Below are 24197 nucleotides of genomic sequence, written 5' to 3'. Positions count from 1 at the left end.
TCATCTTTATTACCCCAGGCACAGGTCTGCTGATGGAAACAATAATAGTAGCAAACAGTCATGGGTGTAGTTTGGGCGGAGGGAGGGAAAATGCCCTCCCCCCACTCGCCCAACTGCAAGTTTCCAGCAGGCACGGAATTTGCCCCTCGACACACGGCCCCATTGGCCTGACTGGAGCTGTCCCCCTCCCCCAAATATAAAAGTCAAACTGCATCTATGCAGACAGTGTACTCAGGATATAACCATTTAAACCACCAGACCATCTAACCTGCACAGAATAGCAAGCCTATAAGGACCTTGAACTCAATGTGGGAAAAGATAAAAAGTGAATGGATCGGAGGAGAGGTTGACGGTGTCAAATCAGCAACAGAGAAGTGTTGCTTTAGCTAGATTGGAAGACACAGAGGCCTGTCTATCCTACAATATCGAACTGTTGCTGAGCACAGGTGTCAACTACAGGTGAAGCTGCACCAGTGCTAACTCCAGTTTAGATGAAAGCATAAAACAGGACAAAAACACTTTCAGCACAGTTTCAGCAATGTCCTACTGTATTCAGCACCACTTCAGTGGCACGCATTGTTGACATCAGTTGTCAGCAGTGGTTCAATTTTGTGGCGTAGAAAAGCCAGAGAGGAGATGCTGAAGAATGGTCCAGGTAAGAGATGACCATGGAAAGGACCTTCCCAGACAACATGGTTTTATTCTCTTCCCTAAGATTACTTCCTTAAATAATGTCCTTGATAGATCAAACTCATATGAAATAATTTCTACCTATAAATTTTCCAGTGCAGGATTTTCAATAAGAAATATTTTTTAAATGAAATAAATATAGAGATACACACATCTTTTGCTGCATAGATTATGAAATAATGGTAAAATGGTGTCAGAAGAATAGCAAATCCATAGGATATAAATCAGAAGAAGGGGCTAAGTTTGAAATTGCAGTTGTTTTTATTTTCTGGATCCAAGCATGTTAAAGAGATTTGAATGTGCAGCCTGCTTCCTCCAGGCATGCATTTATCCAGCATGTGAACATTTGGCTTGTGTGCTTAAGGAAGTATGTCAAAACTGCTTTGTTAAGAAGGAAACAAAATAAAACAAAAACACCCCAGACTAAGTAACAAGACTTGGTTTAGTGAGCTAATCATATTTGTTCTTCTTCTAACCCAAGGAGCTCCAGTGTAGAATTTAAATGAAATAAATGGTGTTTCAAACACACAGTTAGTGATTTTATATGGTCACTGTCATTTTTCTTCTTCTGGGAATTCAATTTGTTCCTGTTATGCCAAGGTCACAGATTGGGGAATCTTAGTGAACATTATGTCTCTGCCTTTGATGTAAAGGGTCAGTGCATTAGTACAAAGGAGAATTAATCCAATGTGCTGGCTCACCAAATGATATTTAATTTATTTTAAATGAATGACTGTGGGTTCCTGTTCTTAGTTTCCATCTGGACAAGCAGAAGCAACCCTTCTACCAAACAAAAACTTCATAAATGAATATTCAAGGGAAAGTATTACTTCATTGTCAGCTCTAATTGCTGGTTTTACCTTATTAGTAGAAGCTTTTCTGTAGCTGAGTCTGACATACATTTGTTTGCACACTGTTATTAGTCAAGACTCAGTGAAGTCTTGTAATTAACACCTCCACATTATCTCATGCAGTGAAAGCAAAGACAAAAACAGATGACTCACTTTGTTTCAGCTTTGCTCTTGTTTTCTGATACAGAAGTACTTAAGAAGAAGTGTAAGCTCATCAGAGTTACATATGGAGGCAACAAAAACTATAAAAGGGATCTCAGGAAGCAGTGCCTGGAAGTTCATTAAGAACTGAACACTAGGGCCAGGTTTCTGCACATTTTTTGAACCAATATAAATATTTCAGTTAGGGATGTGATATTTTACCTAAAAAGTTGCACTTGTATAAGCCCTAGTATGGATGCAGTTATACTGGTATAAATATGCTTCTATCCGTACATCTTATTCCCCATTGCCATAAACTATATCAGTACAAGCACATTTATCCCAGTATAACTGCATCCACAATGGAGGGATTGTACTGCTTTAGCTATACTGGTACAGTTAAGTGGTAAATCTTCTGTGTGTAGACAAGGTCTAATATAAATATCCTGATTTAAATGTCTAGCATACACAAATAAATCCTGCAGGCTCATAATATACTTTTTACTCATTGGTCAGACTTCTAGCTTATCAAGGACAGGCCCTGAGCTTGACTCCATTACTGAAAAGGAGCAATGAAATATTCTCAATAAGTATTATTTCATTAATGAGCTATAGAATGGTTTCACAACACCTGTAGGACTACCAATCAGTGAATACATAGGTGTTCCCATGCTGGAGCAAACTAGCAGTGGCCAGTCACAGGGTCCAAGGAGAGGAAGATTCCCTTCATAATGTACCTAACCCACTGTAGAAGGGGGAAAGTTTATTTTGTGATCCCACTGGTGATATATTTATGCCCTAAACTGAGATTTGACTATTCTCTTCATAGTCTCACATTGCAAACTGAAAGTTACCTCTCTGTTAGATGGGATTTATCTTCAAAGTTATTTGGCTCTTAAAATTCCAGCACCTAATCTGCCAAATCCAGTAGGTTTAAAGACTGTTACATCTTATATTTTGTAAGCTGCCACTCCAGTATTGAGGGGCGGGTGGAAGGAACAAACTAAGATAGCTATAGGAGTAAAGAGGAATTATGTTAATGCAACAACACTGTGGCCTTTCAATTAACAAGTATTTCCAAAGCAATATGGAATCCAATCATTAAATTATTATTGTACAGAGCTTGCCTGAGTTAAATATTCAGATAATAAAGCTTGTTTACAGGATGGAAGCTGGCCAAGAACTTTCAAAGAATTAATAGATATACCAAATTTCCCAAACTATAGAATTAGACTTTGGAAAGGCAAATGATTTAGAATGACAGAAATCCATACTGATGCTGTGCTTCATTGTAAATAGATATTGCCATCATAATAGTGCTTTTTAGTTGATACATGTTGCGTCATTATTGTTGTTATTGATCCAACAACCCCATGTGTTGTTGGTTTATTATTTTGCTCCTGAAGAAGAGCTATTTTAAATGATTAGGTCACAAATGTTATTGTATTACTGTGATTTGGGAGAATTATTAAATATGGATAGCTTCATTATGCAGATCCCAGAGGTGCTATATATGATATGACTCTATTAGTTAAATCTCTGTTGGAGCTAGCAGGCGCTTATGCACAACTGAGGCTATCTGTATTTTATCTCAATCCCCAAAATACTGCCACTAACTGTTTTCAAGCACTTTGCCTTTGTGCATATTTTGGCAACACTTTTATGTGCAACAGAAAAATCGTACACATAAAATATAATTTATCCACCGCAGGTTCTTAAATTTTGGTTGCAATAGACCATTGCACAATGGACTTCTGTGCTAAAATAGAAACGTAATGTTTTGTAACCTTTCAATGGGATTGCTAATAATAGCATTGCTTCACTATTTTGGCACTGGCCCAAAGTCTACAGCCATCCAAAGTGAAGTACACACTACAGTAACCTAATCATACATTTCTCGAGGTTATAGGCAACATTTTTGCACACATTCATATTCTAGAATTGTTCATGAAGGAAATATTTCAGTACTCTTTTCAAAATAAGTATGGGTTGTTTCTAGTCTGAAAGGGACAATATAAAAATCCCAGTTAAGAAGTTATTGACGCAGGATGTTTTGTTCTTTATCTCAGGCCTTGTTTATAGTGGGGATTAGCCCTGACTCCAGCAGTGCTTGAATAACAACCAGTGTAACTGCATCAGTGCAAACCCAAGAGACAAAAAGCCATGATTTGCACTTAGTTGAGCTTAGCCTAATTTCAAGCAAATTGCTACCAATTTAAATTGTAGTACAGTATTCCTCATATACACTAGATGTTTGCATTGACAGATATACTGGTTGCTGGCCACAGATTACTGAAATTGGGACTAGCCCCTCATAGAGACAGAGTCTATACTTGTGCCACATGTGGTATGTAGGGAAGTAGCACCCCTCAGATTACCAGGAAAGAGGGGCAAACTTTGGTTGTCTAGTGATTAAAACACTGATCTGGAAGTCAGAAAACCAGGGTTGAAAACCTGACTCCATTGAAGTCAAAGGCAAAACTCCCATTGACTTAAACAGGCCAGGATTTCAACCTTAGTTTCTAATCTTGGATCTTGGCATGGACTTGTTGTATGACTTTGAACAAGTCATTTTAACTCTGATTTTACTTCATCTTCTGTAAAATGGGGTTCATACGTATCTATTTTCCTAAAGCACTTTGAGTCTTTGAAAGGAAAAATGCTATATAAGAGCCAAGTATTATCTTATTTTACATAAAAGATAGGGCTGATACTGTTTAATATGGGAGCCCTTTTGCGACAGTCAATTATTAATACACAAGTCATTTTATACCATATTTTTAAAAGATGCTTATTTGATGCTAACGGCATCTAAATAGTAATTTCAGAGATATTGGTTGTTACAAGCAGTTAACATCCATTTTGTTGGTTGACCTCCCAAGGAAGGTTAATGGTCTAAAATCTGCTCATTAAGTATGGTAACAAATGTTTTTCAGGGAGGTTATTGCTGCCATAAACTCTAATCAATGGTTCATAGGCAGCAGCCTCTGGTTCAGTGTTCTGACTAATGAAGAATTAACTATTTCCAAACAGTTAATAAAGACTTTTCACCAATCTGCATGCAGAACCATGATTTCCTTAGCTTGTAATTAACATTGTCCCCTGGGTGCTAAATCCCACATCTCCAGATCAAGATTCCATACTGGCAGAGATGACAAGCAGTGAATATAATACCATTTCACTAGAGCGTGTTTAAATTGGCTATTTTAGCTGAACCAAACAAGTTCTAAAGAATAAGAAGGAGTGTTGAGTCTTTAATGAATCTTTGTTTGCTGAATCATAGCAATGACCCTATTTTGTCATGACTAAAAGTTTTACACTTGAACCTTACAAGCTAGAGCCTGGAACCAGTTAATGAGCTACAAAGGGTTGTGGAGTTTTGCTTTGTTTTGTTTTTAAGGGTACGTCTACACTACGAAATTAGTTCGAATTTATAGAAGCCGGTTTTATTGAAATCGGTTGTATACAGCCGATTGTGTGTGTCCACACAATAAAATGCTCTAGGTGCTCTAGTCGGCGGACCGCGTCCACAGTACAAGGCTAGCGTCGACTTCCAGAGCATTGCACTATGGGTAGCTATCCCACAGCTATCCCACAGTTCCCGCAGTCTCCGCCGCCCCTTTGAATTCTGGGTTGAGATCCCAATGCCCGGATGATGCAAAACAGTGTCGCGGGCGGTTCTGGGTACATGTCGTCAGGCCCCTCCCTCCCCCGTCACAGCAACGGCAGACAATAGATTCGCGCCTCTTTACCTGGGTTACCTGAGTTACCTGTGCAGACAACATGGAGCCCGCTCAGCTGAGCTCACCGTCACCATATGTCCTCTGGGTGTCGGCAGATGTGGGACTGCATTGCTGCACAGCAGCAGCTGCTAACTGCCTTTTGGCGGTAGACGGTGCAGTAGACTGGTAGCCTTCATCGGCGATCTGGGTGCTGGCAGCCGTGGGGCTTGCCTTTTGGCAGTAAATGGTGTATTACGACTATTAGCCGTCCTATTACAAGTCGGGTCATCGCACATTAGCAGAGTCTTCCCCGAGCAGCCGATTGTGCAATAGGCCTGAAGACCATCGTCATACGCCGCCCCGTATTTGCTGCCAAGCACCCAGAAAGATGCCGAGGGCTATCAGTCACGCTGCACCGTCGTCTTAAGATGTAAAAAATAGATTTGCTCTGTATTCATTTGCTTCCCCCTCCCTCCGTCAAATCAACGGCCTGCTAAGCCCAGGGTTTTCAGTTTAATCTTTGGGGGGAACATTCTGTGTGACAGTTGTTTGTGTTTCTCCCTGATGCACAGCCACCGTTCTTGATTTTAATTCCCTGTGCCTGTACGCCATGTCGTCACTCGGCCCCCCTCCCTCCTTCCCCTAGTCCGTCAGATACTACGTTTGCGCCACAGCTCAGAGAGCCGAGAAGCGGTTCGCGCCTTTTCTTTGAATTCTGGGTTGAGATCCCAATGCCCGGATGATGCAAAACAGTGTCGCGGGCGGTTCTGGGTACATGTCGTCAGGCCCCTCCCCCCTCGTCACAGCAACGCAGACAATAGATTCGCGCCTTTTTACCTGGGTTACCTGTGCAGACAACATATCACGGCAAGCATGGAGCCCGCTCAGCTCAGCTGAGCTCACCGTCACCATATGTCCTCTGGGTGCTGGCAGACGTGGGACTGCATTGCTACACAGCAGCAGCTGCTAACTGCCTTTTGGCGGTAGACGGTGTAGCATGAGTGATAGCCATGGGGCTGGCAGCCGTAGGGCTGCATTGCACCAGCCCCTTGCCAGGCGATGGTATATTATGACTGGTATCCGTCGTCATCGTATTGGTGTGGCTGTCAATCATGGCCACCTGGGCAGACATGCTACTGTTTCGATGATGATGGCTACCAGTCGTAATATACTATTTTCTGCCAATTGCCCAGTATTGTCTGCTAAGCACCCAGAAGAGGCCGAGGGCGATGCTGGGTGCTGGCGGACGTGGGGCTGGCAGACGTGGGGCTGCATTGCTACACAGCAGCAGCCCCTTGCCTTTTGGCAGATGATGGTATTTTATGATTGGTATCCGTCATCGTCGTACTGGTATGGCTGTCACTCATGCTGCACCGTCGGCTGCCACCTTAAGATGTAAAAAATAGATTTGTTCTGTATTCATATGCTTCCCCTTCCTCCGTGAAATCAATGGCCTGCTAAGCCCAGGGTTTTCATTTTAATCTTTGGGGGGACCATTCTGTGTGACAGTTGTTTGTGTTTCTCCCTGTTCCTGTACCTGTACGCCATGTCGTCACTCGGCCCTCCCTCCCTCCCGCCCTCCCTCCTTCTCCTGGTCCATCAGATACTACTTTCGCGCCTTTTTTCTGACCAGGCGCCATAGCTAGCACTGGGATCATGGAGCCCGCTCAGATCACCGCGGCAATTATGAGCACTATGAACACCACGCGCATTGTCCTGGAGTATATGCAGAGCCAGGACATGCCAAGGCGAAACCCGGACCAGGCGAGGAGGCGATTGCAGCGCGGCGACGAGAGTGATGAGGAAATTGACATGGACATAGACCTCTCACAAGGCACAGGCACCAGCAATGTGGAAATCATGGTGTCACTGGGGCAGGTTGATGCCGTGGAACGCCGATTCTGGGCCCGGGAAACAAGCACAGACTGGTGGGACCGCATCGTGCTGCAGGTATGGGACGATTCCCAGTGGCTGCGAAACTTTCGCATGCGTAAGGGCACTTTCATGGAACTTTGTGACTTGCTGTCCCCTGCCCTGAAACGCCAGGATACCAAGATGAGAGCAGCCCTCACAGTTGAGAAGCGAGTGGCGATAGCCCTGTGGAAGCTTGCAACGCCAGACAGCTACCGGTCAGTCGGGAATCAATTTGGAGTGGGCAAATCTACAGTGGGGGCTGCTGTGATCCAATTTGCCAGGGCAATGAAAGACCTGGTGATAGCAAGGGTAGTGACTCTGGGCAACGTGCAGTCAATAGTGGATGGTTTTGCTGAAATGGGATTCCCAAACTGTGGCGGGGCCATAGACGGAACCCATATCCCTATCTTGTCACCGGAGCACCAAGCCACCGACTACATAAACCGCAAGGGGTACTTTTCAATGCTGCTGCAAGCCCTGGTGGATCACAAGGGACGTTTCACCAACATCAACGTGGGATGGCCGGGAAAGGTACATGATGCTCGCGTCTTCAGGAACTCTGCTCTGTTTCGAAAGCTGGAGGAAGGGACTTTCTTCCCGGACCAGAAAGTGACCATTGGGGATGTTGAAATGCCTATCGTGATCCTTGGGGACCCAGCCTACCCCTTAATGCCATGGCTCATGAAGCCGTACACAGGCAGCCTGGACAGGAGTCAGGACCTGTTCAACTACAGGCTGAGCAAGTGCCGAATGGTGGTGGAATGTGCATTTGGACGTTTAAAAGCGCGCTGGCGCAGCTTACTGACTCGCTCAGACCTCAGCGAAAAGAATATCCCCATTGTTATTGCTACTTGCTGTGCGCTCCACAATATCTGTGAGAGTAAGGGGGAGACCTTTATGGCGGGGTGGGAGGTTGAGGCAACTCGCCTGGCCGCTGATTACGCGCAGCCAGACACCAGGGCGGTTAGAGGAGCACAGCAGGGCGCGGTGCGCATCAGAGAAGCTTTGAAAACGAGTTTTGTGACTGGCCAGGCTACTGTGTGAAACTTCTGTTTGTTTCTCCTTGATGAACCCTCCAAACCCCCCCCACCGACCCGGTTCACTCTACTTCCCTGTAAACCAACCACCCCACCCCACCCTCCCCTCCCGCTTGCAGAGGCAATAAAGTCATTTTTTTTTAACATTCATGCATTCTTTATTAGTTCCTTACAGAGGTAGGGGGATAATTGCCAAGGTAGCCTGGGATGGGTGGGGGAGGAGGGATGGAAAAGGACACACTGCATTTTAAAACTTTAACTCTTATTGAAGGCCAGCCTTCTGATGCTTGGGCGATCATCTGGGGTGGAGTGACTGGGTGGACGGAGGCCCCCCCACCGTGTTCTTGGGCGTCTGGGTGAGGAGGCTATGGAACTTGGGGAGGAGGGCTGTTGGTTACACAGGGGCTGTAGCGGCGGTCTCTGCTCCTGCTGCCTTTCCTGCAACTCAACCATACGCTCGAGCATATCAGTTTGATGCTCCAGCAGACGGAGCATTGCCTCTTGCCGTCTGTCTGCAAGCTGACGCCACCTATCGTCTTCAGCCCGCCACTTGCTCTGTTCTTCCCGCGATTCAGCCCGCCACCTCTCCTCTCGTTCATATTGGGCTTTTCTCATCTCCGTCATTGACTGCCTCCACGCATTCTGCTGTGCTCTATCAGCCTGGGCGGACATCTGCAGCTCCGTGAACATCTCGTCCCTCGTCCTACGTTTTCTCTTTCTAATGTTCACGAGCCTCTGCGAAGGAGAAACATTTGCAGCTGGCGGAGGAGAAGGGAGAGGTGGTTAAAAAAGACACATTTTAGAGAACAATGGGTACACTCTTTCATTACAAGGTCGCATATTTCGGCTTGCAGGCAGCCATCGTAGGCCACAGTGTTTTGGCTTTTTTAACCTTCTTAACATGCGGGAAAGGTTGCAAACAGCAGCGCATTTCCCATATCAAGGATGAATTGGGTTGTCCATTTAAAATGGGGTTTCAATGTAAAAGGAGTGGCTGCGGTTTCCCGGTTAACATGCGGCACAAACACAAGTAAACCCCCCCGCCCCACACACACACACGATTCTCTGGGATGATCACTTCACCCCTCCCCCCACCGCGTGGTTAACAGCGGGGAACATTTCTGGTCAGAAGAGCAGGAACGGGCGCCTCTGAATGTCCCCTTAATAAAATCACCCCATTTCAACCAGGAGAGCTTTCTGGAGATGTCCCTGGAGGATTTCCGCTCCATCCCCATACACGTTAACAGACTTTTCCAGTAGATGTACTGGCCGCGATTGCCAGGGCAAAGTAATCATTAAACACGCTTGCTTTTTTTTTGTAATGTTTACAAATAGTTACAAAGTTACACTCACCAGAGGTCTCCTGTGTGCCCTGAGGGTCTTGGGTGAGTTCGGGGGTTACTGGTTCCAGGTCCAGGGTCACAAACATATCCTGGCTGTTGGGGAAACCGGTTTCTCCGCTTCCTTGCTGCTGTGAGCTACCTACAGTACCTCCATCGTCATCATCCTCCTCGTTCCCCGAACCGTCTTCCCTGTGTGTTTCTCCAGTGAGAGAGTCATAGCACACGGTTGGGGTAGTGGTGGCTGCACCCCCTAGGATCGCATGCAGCTCCGCGTAGTAGCGGCAAGTTTGCGGCTCTGCCCCGGACCTTCCGTTTGCTTCTCTGGCTTTGTGGTAAGCTTGCCGTAGCTCCTTAATTTTCACGCGGCACTGCTGTGTGTCCCTGTTATGGCCTCGGTCCTTCATGGCCTTGGAGATCTTTTCTAATACTTTTCCATTTCTTTTACTGCTACGGAGTTCAGCTATCACTGCTTCATCTCCCCATATGGCGAGCAGATCTCGTACCTCCCGTTCGGTCCATGCTGGAGCTCTTTTGCGATCCTGGGAGGACTCCATCACGGTTACCTGTGCTGATGAGCTCTGCGGGGTCACCTGTGCTCTCCACGCTGGGCAAACAGGAAATGAAATTCAAACCTTCGCGGGTCTTTTCCTGTCTACCTGGTCAGTGCATCTGAGTTGAGAGTGCTGTCCAGAGCGGTCACAATGAAGCACTGTGGGATAGCTCCCGGAGGCCAATAACGTCGAATTCCGTCCACACTACCCCAATTCCGACCCGCAAAGACCGGTTTTATCGCTAATCCCCTCGTCAGAGGTGGTGTAAAGAAACCGGTTTAAAGGACCCTTTAAGTCGAAAGAAAGGGCTTCGTTGTGTGGACGTGTCCAGGCTTAATTCGGTTTAACGCCGCTAAAGTCGACCTAAACCCGTAGTGTAGACCAGGCCTAAGACTGAGCTGCTGATGGTATAAGAAAAACACTAGAGAGCACTAATAAATATATGCCTCATAACAGTAAAAGGGAAAAGGTACATCTAACCTTTCTAAATAGCCTGAGGGCAGTGTTTTGCTTTCCAATGAAAAGGTCATCCAGAATGAATTAAAGTTACTTTCCTACTGAGGTCTAAGCATGTGGCTTCACTTTGAAAGCTAGAACAAAGTTGCTCTTACAGTTACTAATGTATCTTCGGGACATGGTTTTAAAGAAAGCACTGCAAAGCAATGAGTCACTATAACTGGGAAGAAATTGCGACACAGTTTCAATTTGCACAGAGAAACAAAAATCCAAAATAATATTTTGCTACCTACATTTAAGTTTCTGAAATACAGTGGTCAATGAATGCAAAATGAAAACTTAGATCATAAGATGGTTATCCATTCTGTACCCTTCATATGAGACTTCTTTTCATGCAGGCCTTGTCATTCTTCAAAGTTATTCAAGTTTTCATTGTCTTCCTTCACTAAATCCCTTGGGTGAAATCCCAATACCACTGAAGTCAGTGGCAAAACTACTATTGTCTTCAATGGGGCCAGAATTTCATAGCTGCAGGGAAGAGGGAATGTCCTGGAATGATCACCTGTGAATGTGAGGGAGGAGGTTTTTACAGGCCAAATAAAGAGGGATATGATCAACCAGAAAAAAGGAAATATTTGGGCAGTAAGGAACAAACTTTATTGCATTTTTTTAATGGGGAGACTTGGTCGTTTTGTGTACCCTACTATGTTGCAATAATAGATGACTTAAGGTGATTTTGTTCTCTGTAGAAAGAGATTTTAAGTGAGTAGTGTATAAGGCTTTAAAGTCAGAAATGGTGATAAGAGAAATGAAGTTAAAAGGCTTTCTAGTAACTAAACTTAACAAACTAGACTTGATTCAAGGTAAAATTCTTACCACAGGTTCCCAGCAATACTGCTGACCAAATACTCAAGTCAGGATCTGCCCCCAAGTCCAAAGGGCTGATTTCTTTTGTCGTCTTTGATGAAAGAGAGGTGAGAGATGGATAGGGATAGATATTAGGGTGTTTTTTGCCCCTCGGTTTTATAGTCCAGTCACCCTTTGAAATGAATTTTCCTGAGGGTTACCCCTTGATAATGTTCACTCCCACCGTGAAGATGGAGACAAGGAGTCTTGTGGTGAAAGAGCGTTCATGCTGTTGTTTGGTAAAATGCAGATAGGTCTGTTCCTACTCCTTTGCTGTCTCAAGGACCTTGTTTACTACTTATATATAAACTGAGGTAAACACACATTCCTTTGTTTAAGATAGCTTTACATATAACATGGCTACATACATTTCAGCATGATGATATTGACCAGTGAGTTACTAGTTTTCAAATGATACCTCATAAGGCATATTTTGTACAAAGCGTATTACAGTAGTGAATAGGGTGTGAATACAGGGGTGCATTTGGTCACACTAATCCAAGCTAATTGAGAAGCCTTCAGTAGGTTGAGAATAGCCATCCTAGACAAATTACAATGAAAATAATATTGTTTTGCCCTTTTGTGCTATGTTATATTTACAGCCTTCCAAACAGCAGTTTGCCCAGTCACCCCCTTCTCATAAGAAAATCCATGGGAGGGGAATAAAATCTTCACAAGGTTCCCCCTCAGAGATGTCTCCCAAGCCACTCCACTGGGGCATGGGGTGGGGGCAATATATTTTGTTTCTTTCCCTGCTGTGGAACTTTCTGAGGAACTCATAGCCAAACCTAGTGAATTGCCTGGGAGCTGTAGAGGCATGTTCCCTTTTCAGCAGCTTTGGGTCTCCAGTGTTCCCCTCTGCTCCCAGTCATCATAACTCCCTGGACCCCCACCATGGACAGGGCATTAGAAATGTAATACAGCCACTGGTTGAGTTCAATTTCTTCCCTGAGTCCTGTAGGGCTAGTGTGGGGGAATGGTAAGTTATCCACTCCTGCGTCACTTATTCCTTCCCTCAGGTGGAATTGTGGATTCACAGAGAGCTTTCCACGGGGTTCAGGTGCAGAGTGTTACCAGATTTGCCCATTCCTCTGGGGTATGCTCATTTATTAGGGTTAATCTTTTTGGGGGGGGGGTGTTCAGTAATTCTATCAGTGTACTGCTTGTGTCACTTGTGTTTTCATACGGAGCTCTACTTCTCCTTTCTGCAAGTTCCCTCCCAATGGAGCTATCCTGCAGGATCTAGGTTCCTCAGGGCTTGGTTCCTCCAGTCCCAGAATCAGACGAACACACACATTCACATTAACAGAGCATGTCTGAGCGGACTGAGTCAATCACCACTCCCAAGCTGACCCCTTATATGTCCCTGGACTCAGCAGGCTGGGTCGAGCAGCGCTTCCATGCTGCCACCCTCCTATGCCACAGGTTCAACATGTCCCTATCCCCACTTTCACATTACAATTGTTCTGGTAGTAACCCACCTGATGAGGAAAACGCACAGGATTTTTGGGCGCTACAGGGATCTTTAGCTTAGGTAAGAAGAACGTTGCTGCAAAGCAAATGGGGAAGCCAAAAACACAAAAGGGGGGTGGGGAGGGAAGCAACCAGCTTAACCGTCAAAGTTATTTATTGCCACATAATAATCATACAAGGAGAGCCAAACAAACAAAACAGTTATAATATTAAATCTAGCTTAAATCTGATTACAAAAGTCAGGTTTAGAAAACTATACCTGATCACACAAGTCAGGGTTAGAAAGCTGTACCTAGAGTAGAAAAAAATGGGGGGGGAAGAGAGAGAGTATTGGGTTCCCACCACTCCGTGAAGCTTAAACTGGTAGCTAAGGTTCTGGAGTGCTAAAGACAGACAAAGCCCCCAACACAATCAGCCAGGAGAAGATGAAGTCCCAATGGAACTGATGAAGATTTTGGATCCAGACATCAGAACACTTATTTGAGCATGGGTAGGGGTTTTTTTTTAGAGAACCAATAATGGTTCAAGGGAGAACACTAGATTTGTTTATGGATAAACTGATGGCTCAAAGGAGTATACCAAAGTTGTTTTGTTCAGGCTAGACAATAGAAGCTGATCATTCCTGGCTATGGGTGGTGTTGCTTTCAGGGAGCTCACAATGCAATTAGGCAGCTTCAGTATTTTGGATACCAATAAGGGACTTATTACTAGAATTAGTCTCATAAACTACTGAGCTGGGTTTAGGCAGGCGTGGGTTCATTAACATCTGGAGCAGAGATCCCCCATCATGCAGTGCTTCCCTGCCTTTCTGGTCCCAGAGTTCAGTGTGGTTCTTGCCTTGGAATCTCTGTTCTCCATTGTGTATGCTGATGGAGAGGCCTCCCTGTCCCATCTTCAATGCAAATGAGGCTAAGGGAGTTTTCTTAATCCTATCACCCTTGTCCGGAGAGGTTTAGCTGTGTCTCCCACTGTCTTTTCATTGCTTTTTGTAAGTCTTTCTTCTGATCGGTTTTGGTTCAAGCGGAGGCGGGGGGGGGGTCCTTCGTGAGTCAGACAGGCTGGATACTGCACCCTGGTTCCCCAAGAGCACAGAGCTGACAGGTAACAAGGGAGGATACAGCCATGAAGATGGCTGAGCACCTTTCTGCATGGTGAGGGAGATCCCTGCATGGAGGTATCACCTCCACTATGAGCTCAGAGGCATGAATAGGGCCAATGTTTAGATAAACTTTAACTTCTATTTTGCTGACTTCTTGCTTCGGTAAGTTCTTAAGTACAGAAAATGATTCTGAGATGCATTTCTGGTGTTGGACTTTTGGACGGATTGTTACCTGTGAAAAGAGAGAAGAATGCAAAGGCTCAAAACAGAGAAATAGGCAACTGTTAAATATCTTTATCCAAAGTATTTTTGTTTAATAAAATATACACACTTCATAAAATGTGTGTGTGTGTGTGTGTGTGTGTGTGTGTGTGTGTGTGTGTGTGTTAGTGTTATTTGGAAGCATCCCTCTGTTGCAGTTAGGTTCCACAGGAGGGTTCCAGCTTGTAAAGGTTAGCCGTGCAGAAATCAAGGCTTTGTGCATTTTTGCAAAGGTCACACTCATCAGCAGTTCCGGAAAGACAACTGGGAAGAGCTATAGTTACTACCCAATGATTGAACCATGGCTCTGGGTTTCATTTCCTTTAAGAATACTGCCACAATCACTGGTTGTGTCACCAAGAGATAAAGAGGCTGCTCAGTCACTTGAAATTCAATTTGTACATTACTCAAATCTACCCCACCTCTTTCCTTCACGGTGCCTAGCAGCAGCTTGCTGGCACTCTGCATTTCAAATGCCTGAGCTGCAGGAAGCAGTTTAATAAATGGGATAGGTTTTGATTAATGTAACAAGCTGAAAATAGACAATGATGTAATGCGTATCTCAGCAAGAACCACAGACTTAGATCAAATCTGTGTTCTAAAGGGAGACTGCTGCAGCAAAGAGCTCACCCGAAGAAGCATACGCTATGCTTCTATAACACCTTGAAGTTCAAAAACGACAATATATAAGATTTAGACCTGTAATCCTGTTATGTCTATAAGCATCCATGACAGGTGACTGCATAGTCATGAAGTTCAAGACTAGATTAAGTATATGACATTGATTGTGTTCAAGCAAGGACATTCTGAGCTATACCACAGAGCTCTGATCTTATTTGGAAGAAGAAATACTGCAAATATTTTTGGCTAATAGAAATTTAGGCGATGAGTCATTGTGGCATATGTAAAACAAAAGCCATAAATATTTCATTTTCAGCTAGTAGTCTGTAAACATACTGTAGCTCCTATAGTCTCAAATTGTCACAAGTTTATTATTTCTGTGGTGGTACTACCCACCCGTTGTGGGTATGCCACTTTAACACTGGCTTTGGTGAATATCACTCTTGGGTGGAAATGGGGCTCTGCATGATAGGAAGTTTAATCTGCTTTGGTCCCTATCCTGTCAGGCCCTCTGCAAACAGAACTCACATTGATTTAGGATTTTTGTTAGGAATCTATCAAGGTAATTCTTTAAGGTCACTTACAAAGCAAATAAACAAAAAATGTCATTCTGCCTTTCATCACTGCTTTAGAATGGTCCAAGAGGGTATGATTACTTTACGTGATATGTAAAAAGGGCATAATTAATATATGTACATACTTTTTTTCTGTTTGCCTGCTACATTAGAAATGTATAAAATATCAGCTCCTGACTTCCCTCCTTTCCCTGCAGTCTCGTAATGTGACATCACAGGAAGTTGAACTTGAGTGGCAGCACTACCCACTGTCCAAAGAGGAGGGAGGAGATGTCAAGACTGGATTTCTGTGCAAGACTGCCTTATTGGAATAGAAAAGGAGAGTTCTGATTACTCTGAGTTTCCTGTCTCTGTTTCCTGTAGTGGTAAATGAAGAATTCAAAGATAACTTATCATTCTTCCTGTCCATTGTAACAATAATGAGATTTAAATTCCACAGTATGCAGAAAATGTTACTCATAGGAAACTGTCAGGGTATTTTTTCATTATCTTAAAAAATATTTCTTAGTGCTGTTTATATATAACCCTTAGGGTAGGTCTATACTTACCTCCGGGTCCAGCGGTAAGCAATCGATCTTCTGGGATTGATCCCGGAAGTGCTCGGCGAGAGGAGTACGTGGCATCGACAGGGGAGCCTGCCTGCCGCGTCTGGACCCGCGGTAAGTTTGAACTAAGGTACTTCGACTTCAGCTACGTTATTCACGTTAGTGTGGACCAGGTTAGTGTGGACCAGGCCTTGGAAGCGTGAAACTTGCATTTGTTTTATTACCAAGGGCGAGATCCTGCAAATTTCTACATTAATGAATAGTTCCATTGCTACTTGAGTGAGTACGTTTTTTTCCAGGCTGACTCCCAGTTTTTTCTCCTGCAGTTGTAAGTAAATTGGTTTATCACTGTAAGGATTAGAGTTGATCCAACAATGGAAAAAAGTGCTTTAAGAATATGTTCACATTCAAAACTATAAGATAAGTTCATTTGACTGTTATTTATATGATCATATTAATTATTGTCTGTGATTATTTGGATGAGCAACCAGTTTATTAATGAAAATGCTCATGTGTCCCAGAAACATCATGAATTTAAGCGCACAAATTCTTCATCTGAAAATCTGTACTGAAAGAGTGTTATTCATTAGTTGTCATTCATTATATTAGTTAATTTCCAGTTTAAACAGTTTCACTCATCCTATCAGGAAACAGAATCAATAAAGTGTTAACTTGGTGACCTGGCACAAGCCACGAATAGCAAATAGTTTAAGTGAATAGTTTGCAAACAAGCCGCTGGCTAAAATTTGGTTGCATAAAGGATATTTTGTAGAAATCAGGATCAGTTTTCAAATGATTCTCAAACAGTAAAAAGAGCTACAGTCAGATAATTTATTCACAATGAATAATTAAACCTACTCTAGTAGGCATGCTGATGAGTGCTGATATACTGGCATGTTTTTGTTTTGTTTGTTTTAAAAGAAAACAGCATATTGTCTCTATCATGGGGGAGCAGCTTTTTATGGGGAGTTAGGGCTCACTCTGCCGGTGACTGGCTTATGAAGGCCCCACCTGGAGGTAAGTGACTGCCCCAGATGGCCGATTAGTAGACAAGCACCTGGATCTAATAAAGGTTATCCACGCTCATTTACAGGAAACTCCAAAGGGAGAAAAGAGGCTCCTGTGGAGAGGAGCTCATAGAGAAGCCTGAGCCAGTAGAGTGAGCCAGGGACCCTAGAAGCTGAGCTCTCCTGGGAGCCAGCCTCCTAGACAAGGGTCTGTAGCCAGCAGGCATCAAAGAGGGCCTGGTCTCAGCAGTGGGCCTCCAGACACTGGCTGCAAGCCCAGCCTGGCTAGGATCACTCATTGTCTCTGGAGAAGAGTCACAGTGAACGGACCTCCCCAGGCTCCAAAGAAGGACATTACCCTGGTAGGGGCAAGAGGCTTAACACTAGGGGCAGAAATTGTTAATAAATGAGACCCTCCACAAGGAGGTACTCTTTAGCACTTAACAATCTGTTTAGACTTGTTGATACCCTGGGCAAAGGGAAAATCAAGTAAGGGCTCTATGGGCAAACTATGCCACAAGGTGGGAAAGCTGGGTCAGACTGGAATGATGAGTCCCATTTAATTTTGAGGAAAACCTATAACATTATATACATATAAAAAATATAAGGACACAGGGAGGTGGATAATGTAAAAAAAGTTTGAACTTCAGTCAAACTCAATAATAACAAAACAAAAATATCATTTAATTTGGAAAATTAAATATGTTTTTTAAAAAAGCTGTCCCTCTATATTTCCTGGTTTCAGCAAGGACATGAAATGGAAATATACAACATAGGCTTCTGTAGTCAGTTCTTGGTGAAGGCACACGCATTCTTTCATTTCACCAGTTTGAAACAGACAATCTGAATAGACAAAGGATGGGGTGGGAATGTGACAACAAACAAGTGACTGGGCAGTGAAATTAGCATACATCTTGTTAATGCCAAAATGTGTTTTATTTATTTATTAAATGGCATATTGCCTGTTTTTATTGCACCTCTTAAAGGACAGAACTGTGTTTTTATAAGCCTTTGGAAGCAGTGTGTTTTTAATGTTGGGACTTGAAAATGAAGACCAGGGAGGCATGGCAGACTGGGTCAGGAAGTGGGTTCTAGGTGTAGAAGCATGGGTGTAGTTTGGGGGGGGGGGATGGTGTTGCCCCCCAAACTGCAAGCCTTGGGCAGGCATGGAATTTGTCTCCCCACAGCCCCGTTGGCCTGACCGGAGCAGTCTCCCAAAATATAGAAGTGAAACTATGCCTATTGTAGTAGAAGGCATGTAATGAAAGTAGGAGAAGAACGTGAAGTGGCTTGGATAGGGTGAAAGGGGAGTGACAAGAGCAGAAGGTAAGCAGGAGGTTAGTTGTAGATAGGGATGAAGAGTTTCTTTTATATAGAATGCGTTGAGGTCTGGATATAGTCATAATAGTGGACTAGATAGCTGATTTTTGCAGCACTGTTTTGGATCAACTAAAGATGGTAACAAAACCTCCTCCTCTCTAGAAATGTAATACTCAAGGCGAGGGAGAACCCAGACCTGCACAAGGATTTTGGTGTTGGGAATGCAGAAGAGTATTTGGAGAAGGTGTGGAGGAAAATCCTCTGGATGTAGCCAGTGTATCAATGGATGAAGGGAAAGAGAGAGAAGTCAAAATAACATCAAGGTTGCCCCCGAAGGAAAGACAGAATGAGTGAAGTGATATAAATAATAGAGACGAGAGAAAGAGGAGAAAGATGTAAAGTCCAGTTTTGCCATTTTAAGTTTCAGTTGCTGTTGGGACATCCTGAAAGGAAAGTCATAGAAGAAATTGAAGAGTCAAGACTGAAAAGAGGTTGTGAGGTGGTCGTTGAATCCATGAGGCTGAATGAGGTTGCTGAGGGACAAGGTGCATCTCATTACGTTTGATCAACTGTGTTAAATAAGGTAGGCTCTTACGGTCAGTTTGTAGTATCTATCCTTCTGTCTACTTACATGGATGCCATCATCACCATAACATCTGAGAAGTGAGCCTTTTGAAAAATGGGATGCATAAAATTAAGCCAGGTTACTTCAATCCTTCTCTTCGCTTGCTAAAGCAATACTAACAAAAAAGAATAAAAAGTACAATCTTGTTAAATATTAGTAATATTTATTATTAATTTATATTGTACCAACAGTGTGGTGGGCGCTCTGAAGGCTGTTATGAAATACATTGTTACACATTTATTACTTGGAAGAGATGCCTTATGTTTACATTCCTATTCTGCAAATAACTGGATAATTACTTAACAGCAAAACTTCTAAAATTAATCCACTTCTTTAACTTAATATACCAATATAAAAGGAAGCTAAAAAAACTAGGCTATTTTCTGTTGCCTACTAACTGGTATTGTATATTACATTCCTGAGTGTGTAATAGTTGAGTTCTGCATATTGTTATGATTATTTATTATAATTGTATCTGATGCAGTGCAGTTCTTCACTGAAGTACACAAGGCTTGCTGCCGTCTGAACCCCAAGTAATACTGACTGGCTAGAGGATTCAGTTTATATATTTTATCTAACTCTCCTGTGGGCCCAGGGCTATTAGATTTTGTGGGGCCCCCGTATCCAAGTCTTTTTCCTAATTTAAAACAAAATGATCACAATTATGGCATTGAGGCTATTAAAACTATACTAAACTTTGAATGAACATAAAGCCGTTCTGTGGTTACATTTCAATCTTAAAATAAAACATGTAGAATATAGTTAAGTTAATTCAAAATAGCCTATTTCTTACCTTAGAACAGCTGTTATATTAGTTTCTTTCTGGGAGGGAGTTTAGGTGCAGGAGGGGGTTCTGACCTGGGCCAGGGGTTTGGGGTGCAGGAGGAGTGCGGGGTCTGGCAGGGAGTTTGGGTGCAAGAGGGGATTCTGACCTGGGGCAGGGGGTTGGGGTGCAGGAGAGGGTGTGAGGTGCAGGCTCCAACTAGGAGGCACTTACCACAGGTGGCTCCCAGCCGTCAGCGCAGCAGGGCTCAGGCAGGCTGCATGCCGTGGCCCCACACTGTTCCCAGAAGCTGGGGGGGAGGGGGCAGTGTGTCTCCGTGCTCTGCCTGCACCTGCAAATGCCCCCCCCCTCCAGCCAGGGGCCACAGAGATTGCCAGCATCCAGCTGCTTCCGGGAGCAGTGTGGGGCCACGGCACGCATGCAGCCTGCCTAAGCCCTGCTGCACCAGGGGCCCTGGGCTGCAGTCCCTAAAGCCCCTGTATTAATCTGGACCTGCTGAAATGCTTCTATTTTGTTGGATATGTCTCTTTAAGTGTGTTAAGACTACAAAATCATGGTAATAATAAATATAATGTGTATTTATCAAACTGTCAAATGACATGTTTTACTGCAATTCTTTCTGTCCCTGTCTACTACCTTTCCTATATTTTTCTCACTGCTCCAGTAAATGTTACCTATTTATTTCATGTTTGCGATGTTGTAGCCATGTCAGTCCCAGGATATTAGAGAGACAAGGTGGGTGAGGTAATATCTTTTATTGGACCAACTTCAAAATTTTGAATCCTTAAACTAAGAAAACGAAGCAGAGAGCTTCTCTCCTACCTCCACCACTCCACTGGAGCTGCTGCCTGCTTCAAATATGTTTTAAAAGCAGGCTCTGTTATCTTAATCATGCTAATATTCTGAGAAACAGCCTAATATTGTACCAGCATAATGTTGATCTGCAAGTGTTATGTCCTATTGCAAATGCCACCTGATTCAATTACACTACATTTATAAGATGGTTTTAACATGGAAAATCTGAACTCATAGTGGATATATTTAATGATGTCATACTATACTTAACCAGGTCAGGGCCTGTTTATTGTCAAGTACCAGTCAGTGTTTACTACACAATGTATCAGTCCCCTTCCATCTTTCAATATAAATTCATTCCACTGTTTCAATCCAGGCGAAATGATATAAATTTTCATTAAAGAAAACACTGTATTATGACAGCACTAAATGAATCCTCTGAAATCACTTTTAAAATACTTTATTTTCTGCAGTTGGGTGGCTGTACGTATAAAAATACGTTCACTGACAAGAATGAAATATAGCTCATATCTATCTATCTATCTATCTATCTATCTATCTATCTATCTATCTATCTATCTATCTGTTGTGGGCCCTTCAGATAACACTTGGCCCCATTTACTACTTTAATAAAAAAAGAAAGCAAATTGACTAACCAGTATAGAATAACATAAAATCCATCAAAGTGGAAGATAATATTTTCCTGGAGTGATTCATATTCACACTTCCTTCTGTGAGACTTTCATACACAGTATATTTGGTGACATTGTGAAATGTCATTGAAGAAAAGGCAATCCGGTTTAGCCTTGAGCAAACATACAAGTAGTAGTAGAACAGTGCATATGCAAAGCCTTTTTCTTCTTCCAAAAGGGACCTTTTATTTATTTATTTAATAGCTTAGGCTAGTAAGGTACTGCATTATAAGAACTTGGTTAGCAAACATGTTGTGCAATCGAATGACTTGAATAACAAAATCCCCCGCAGAGTGTTTCAGAGCTAACTGCATTTGCACTCTGCAAGAAGATCAATGCTTCACCCTCATTGATTTTCTTCAGTTGCAGAACGAGGATTATGCACAATGTGAAACTGTATTCCCAGACTTATCCAATCTGATTTCCAAGGCAGCACTAAAAAGGCATGGTGCTGTACTGTAAACATAAGGTTACAAAAGTACAAGATATCAAATTTGTACTTCTGCTAATGCTGCATATTAAACAGAAGCCTAATAATGTATGATGTGATCCATCTTCCAAAAATATTATATTGGTGATAAACAGATGGGGATGTGGTGTGGAGAAAGAGCTTCCAAATACTATAAATGTGCAGAGATCCAAAGTTAGAAATGGAAATGCCTTGCATAGATTCATTTAAATCCCAAGACATGTTAAAGTGTAGTATAGTTTTCCTTTCTAGGAGCCTTGAGATTTAGAGTAAAGTGATAAAAAGAAATAATTTCTTCTAAAACTTCAGAGTCAGAATGTAGTACATCTTCAGAACTTGAAATAACCTTGTAATTTACAATGTATGCCAGTTTTAAAAAAGTAGTAATTACAGTAAAATATATCAATGTAAAATGACAGCTGACAGTAGCTTCACTGTGATCTTCAATTTCCCCATGTGCCAACTTTGCACATAAGCCATGGAATATCATCAAATGCTGTTAATTTATAAATGTTCAAGCAAAGACAGGAGTGAATAAAATTAGGCTGGCTCAGAGTCTTCTTAACTAAACCTTACTATGCAGTCCTGGTTGGATATAGCTAAAAACAGCAAGGAGAGAGCAAGAAAAAACACTAGAGTCTGACCAAAAGAAATTCCTTGTTTCAACCTCTGCTTTCTGGATCAGATGGAGAAGTGGAAGCCATTCCTGGAACTTTAAAACTGCTTATGAAAACAGGGCTCTTCCTACAAAGGCAAGATAAGTGATTACACATCAGCCTTTCAAAGGAAACTTCTCCAGAAAATGATCTTTTTGCATGGGACATACTCCATTATTTAAGATCACTGTCACATCTCTCTCTCTCTATTTACCCAAGGCTATCACATATTCATTCATACATACATACATACACAGAGTAGGACTCACTTTATGTAAAGCATGTCAGTAGGAAGAAGGAGGTTTTAGATTGTTTAAACCAAAGATCCTTGTGTTGATACATATAGAGGATTAACAGCTTGTACTACTTAAATTTTAATGTATAAATTGGCTAAGTAGTGCCTTCCTGGAAAATAAAGGTGTTAGTTAAAAAGGAGTTGATTCTGTACAGAGCAGGGATTCAGTATTGCATGTTTGAGCACAAAGTAAAAAGGGGTGAGCAGAACAGGACAACCAAAGCTTGCATTAATGTAGCCACCAAATTACGAATGCTCAGAAGCAAGAGTAAGATGTAGCTAAGAGCCTTGGTTGCATGTTGCAGATCATGTTTAAGACTTCTCTCCTTGGACATGGCCATTTTAGTCCTTGCCCCCACCCTTTTTTATGTAGCGTTTTTATAAATAGAGAGCAATTAAACAAGGTGTTTGAGATTTCCTTCTAGTTAGTGCGGAGGACTACAATGGACTAGATACAATCGTGTATATGGTGCAGTCATGCCAGGGCCCATGAGGTTATGGGGGCCCAGGCAGATGGAGTGGCACTCTGGCACTTCACCTGGCACACATGGTCACAATGCCACTCACTCAAATTTGGCCATCCCTCCATCAGACACAGGAGTGTCTGGCCCAAATTTGAGTGGTGGTGTGACTGGACGCACAGGGGTAGCAGTGCTGCTCAGGTTTGTCCCGGCCATCCCTCCATCATGACAGAGGGGCAACCAAACCAAACTGGTGTGGCACTGTGGATCCCATGCACCAGGTTGCAATGCCCCTCATCACTCAAATTTGGCCTGTGTTGTGTGAGTGTGGGGTAGGTGATGGGAGCAAGTGGAGTTGCTGGGCAGCTGGGATTGTGAGGAACCACCCTAGCCCAGGTGGAGAGTGGAGCACTTAGCTGGGAGGGGTGCCAGTCAGTGGCCAGAAAGGTTCCTGGGGTAGTGGGTGAGAGGCTGGCGAATGAGTTGTTGATGGACTATGGGGTGAGTAGAGAGTGTTGGTGTTGAGGGGTTGGGGTTGAGCATGTACTAAAGTCATTGTCTTCAAGTATATGCTTAAAGTTAAGTATGTGTTTAAGTGCTTTCCTGAATAGGGATGAACAGAAGTATGTGCTTAAGTGCTTTTCCTGAAATGGACCCTGTAGGTCTGATCCAAAACTCACTGAAATCATTGGGAGTCTTTTCACTGACTTCCATGAGCTTTTGATCAAGCCCTACTCTCCACCCTCCCCCGCTGTAAAACACTTCTAAAGCCTATTTCTAAAACAACTTAAAGTCAGTATTAAAGTTAGATTTTAAAGCAGTGTACTGAAAATAATCTCATTTCTGGAAAAGTTATGTTTGTAGAATTTAGTATGCTTGATCTAAGTGAGAGTTGTCTAAATAAATAT

General features: G+C 43.0%; 1 protein-coding gene and 1 long non-coding RNA gene across 2 annotated transcripts in view; one reads left to right on the top strand and one right to left on the bottom strand.

The window, feature by feature from the left end:
- Positions 1-246: 246 nt before the first annotated feature.
- Positions 247-24197, top strand: part of LOC122174107 (uncharacterized) — a 42026-nt gene continuing 18075 nt past the window's right edge. The window contains exons 1-3 of the long non-coding RNA XR_006175490.2: positions 247-655; positions 15838-16299; positions 18934-19095. This is a non-coding gene — a long non-coding RNA (uncharacterized LOC122174107). The remainder of the gene's footprint in view (positions 656-15837; positions 16300-18933; positions 19096-24197) is intronic.
- On the bottom strand, positions 8489-10640 carry LOC135984343 (uncharacterized). The gene is made up of 2 exons (XM_065599301.1): positions 9709-10640; positions 8489-9113 (listed from the first exon to the last, which is right to left on the bottom strand). Exons 1-2 carry the CDS (start codon positions 10250-10252, stop codon positions 8611-8613), a joined length of 1047 nt encoding a protein of 348 aa, XP_065455373.1. The 5' UTR covers positions 10253-10640; the 3' UTR covers positions 8489-8610.

The sequence above is a fragment of the Chrysemys picta genome, chromosome 6, assembly GCF_011386835.1.
Source record: "Chrysemys picta bellii isolate R12L10 chromosome 6, ASM1138683v2, whole genome shotgun sequence".
Lineage (NCBI taxonomy): Eukaryota > Metazoa > Chordata > Testudines > Emydidae > Chrysemys > Chrysemys picta.
This window is presented reverse-complemented; position numbering and strand designations above follow the sequence as displayed.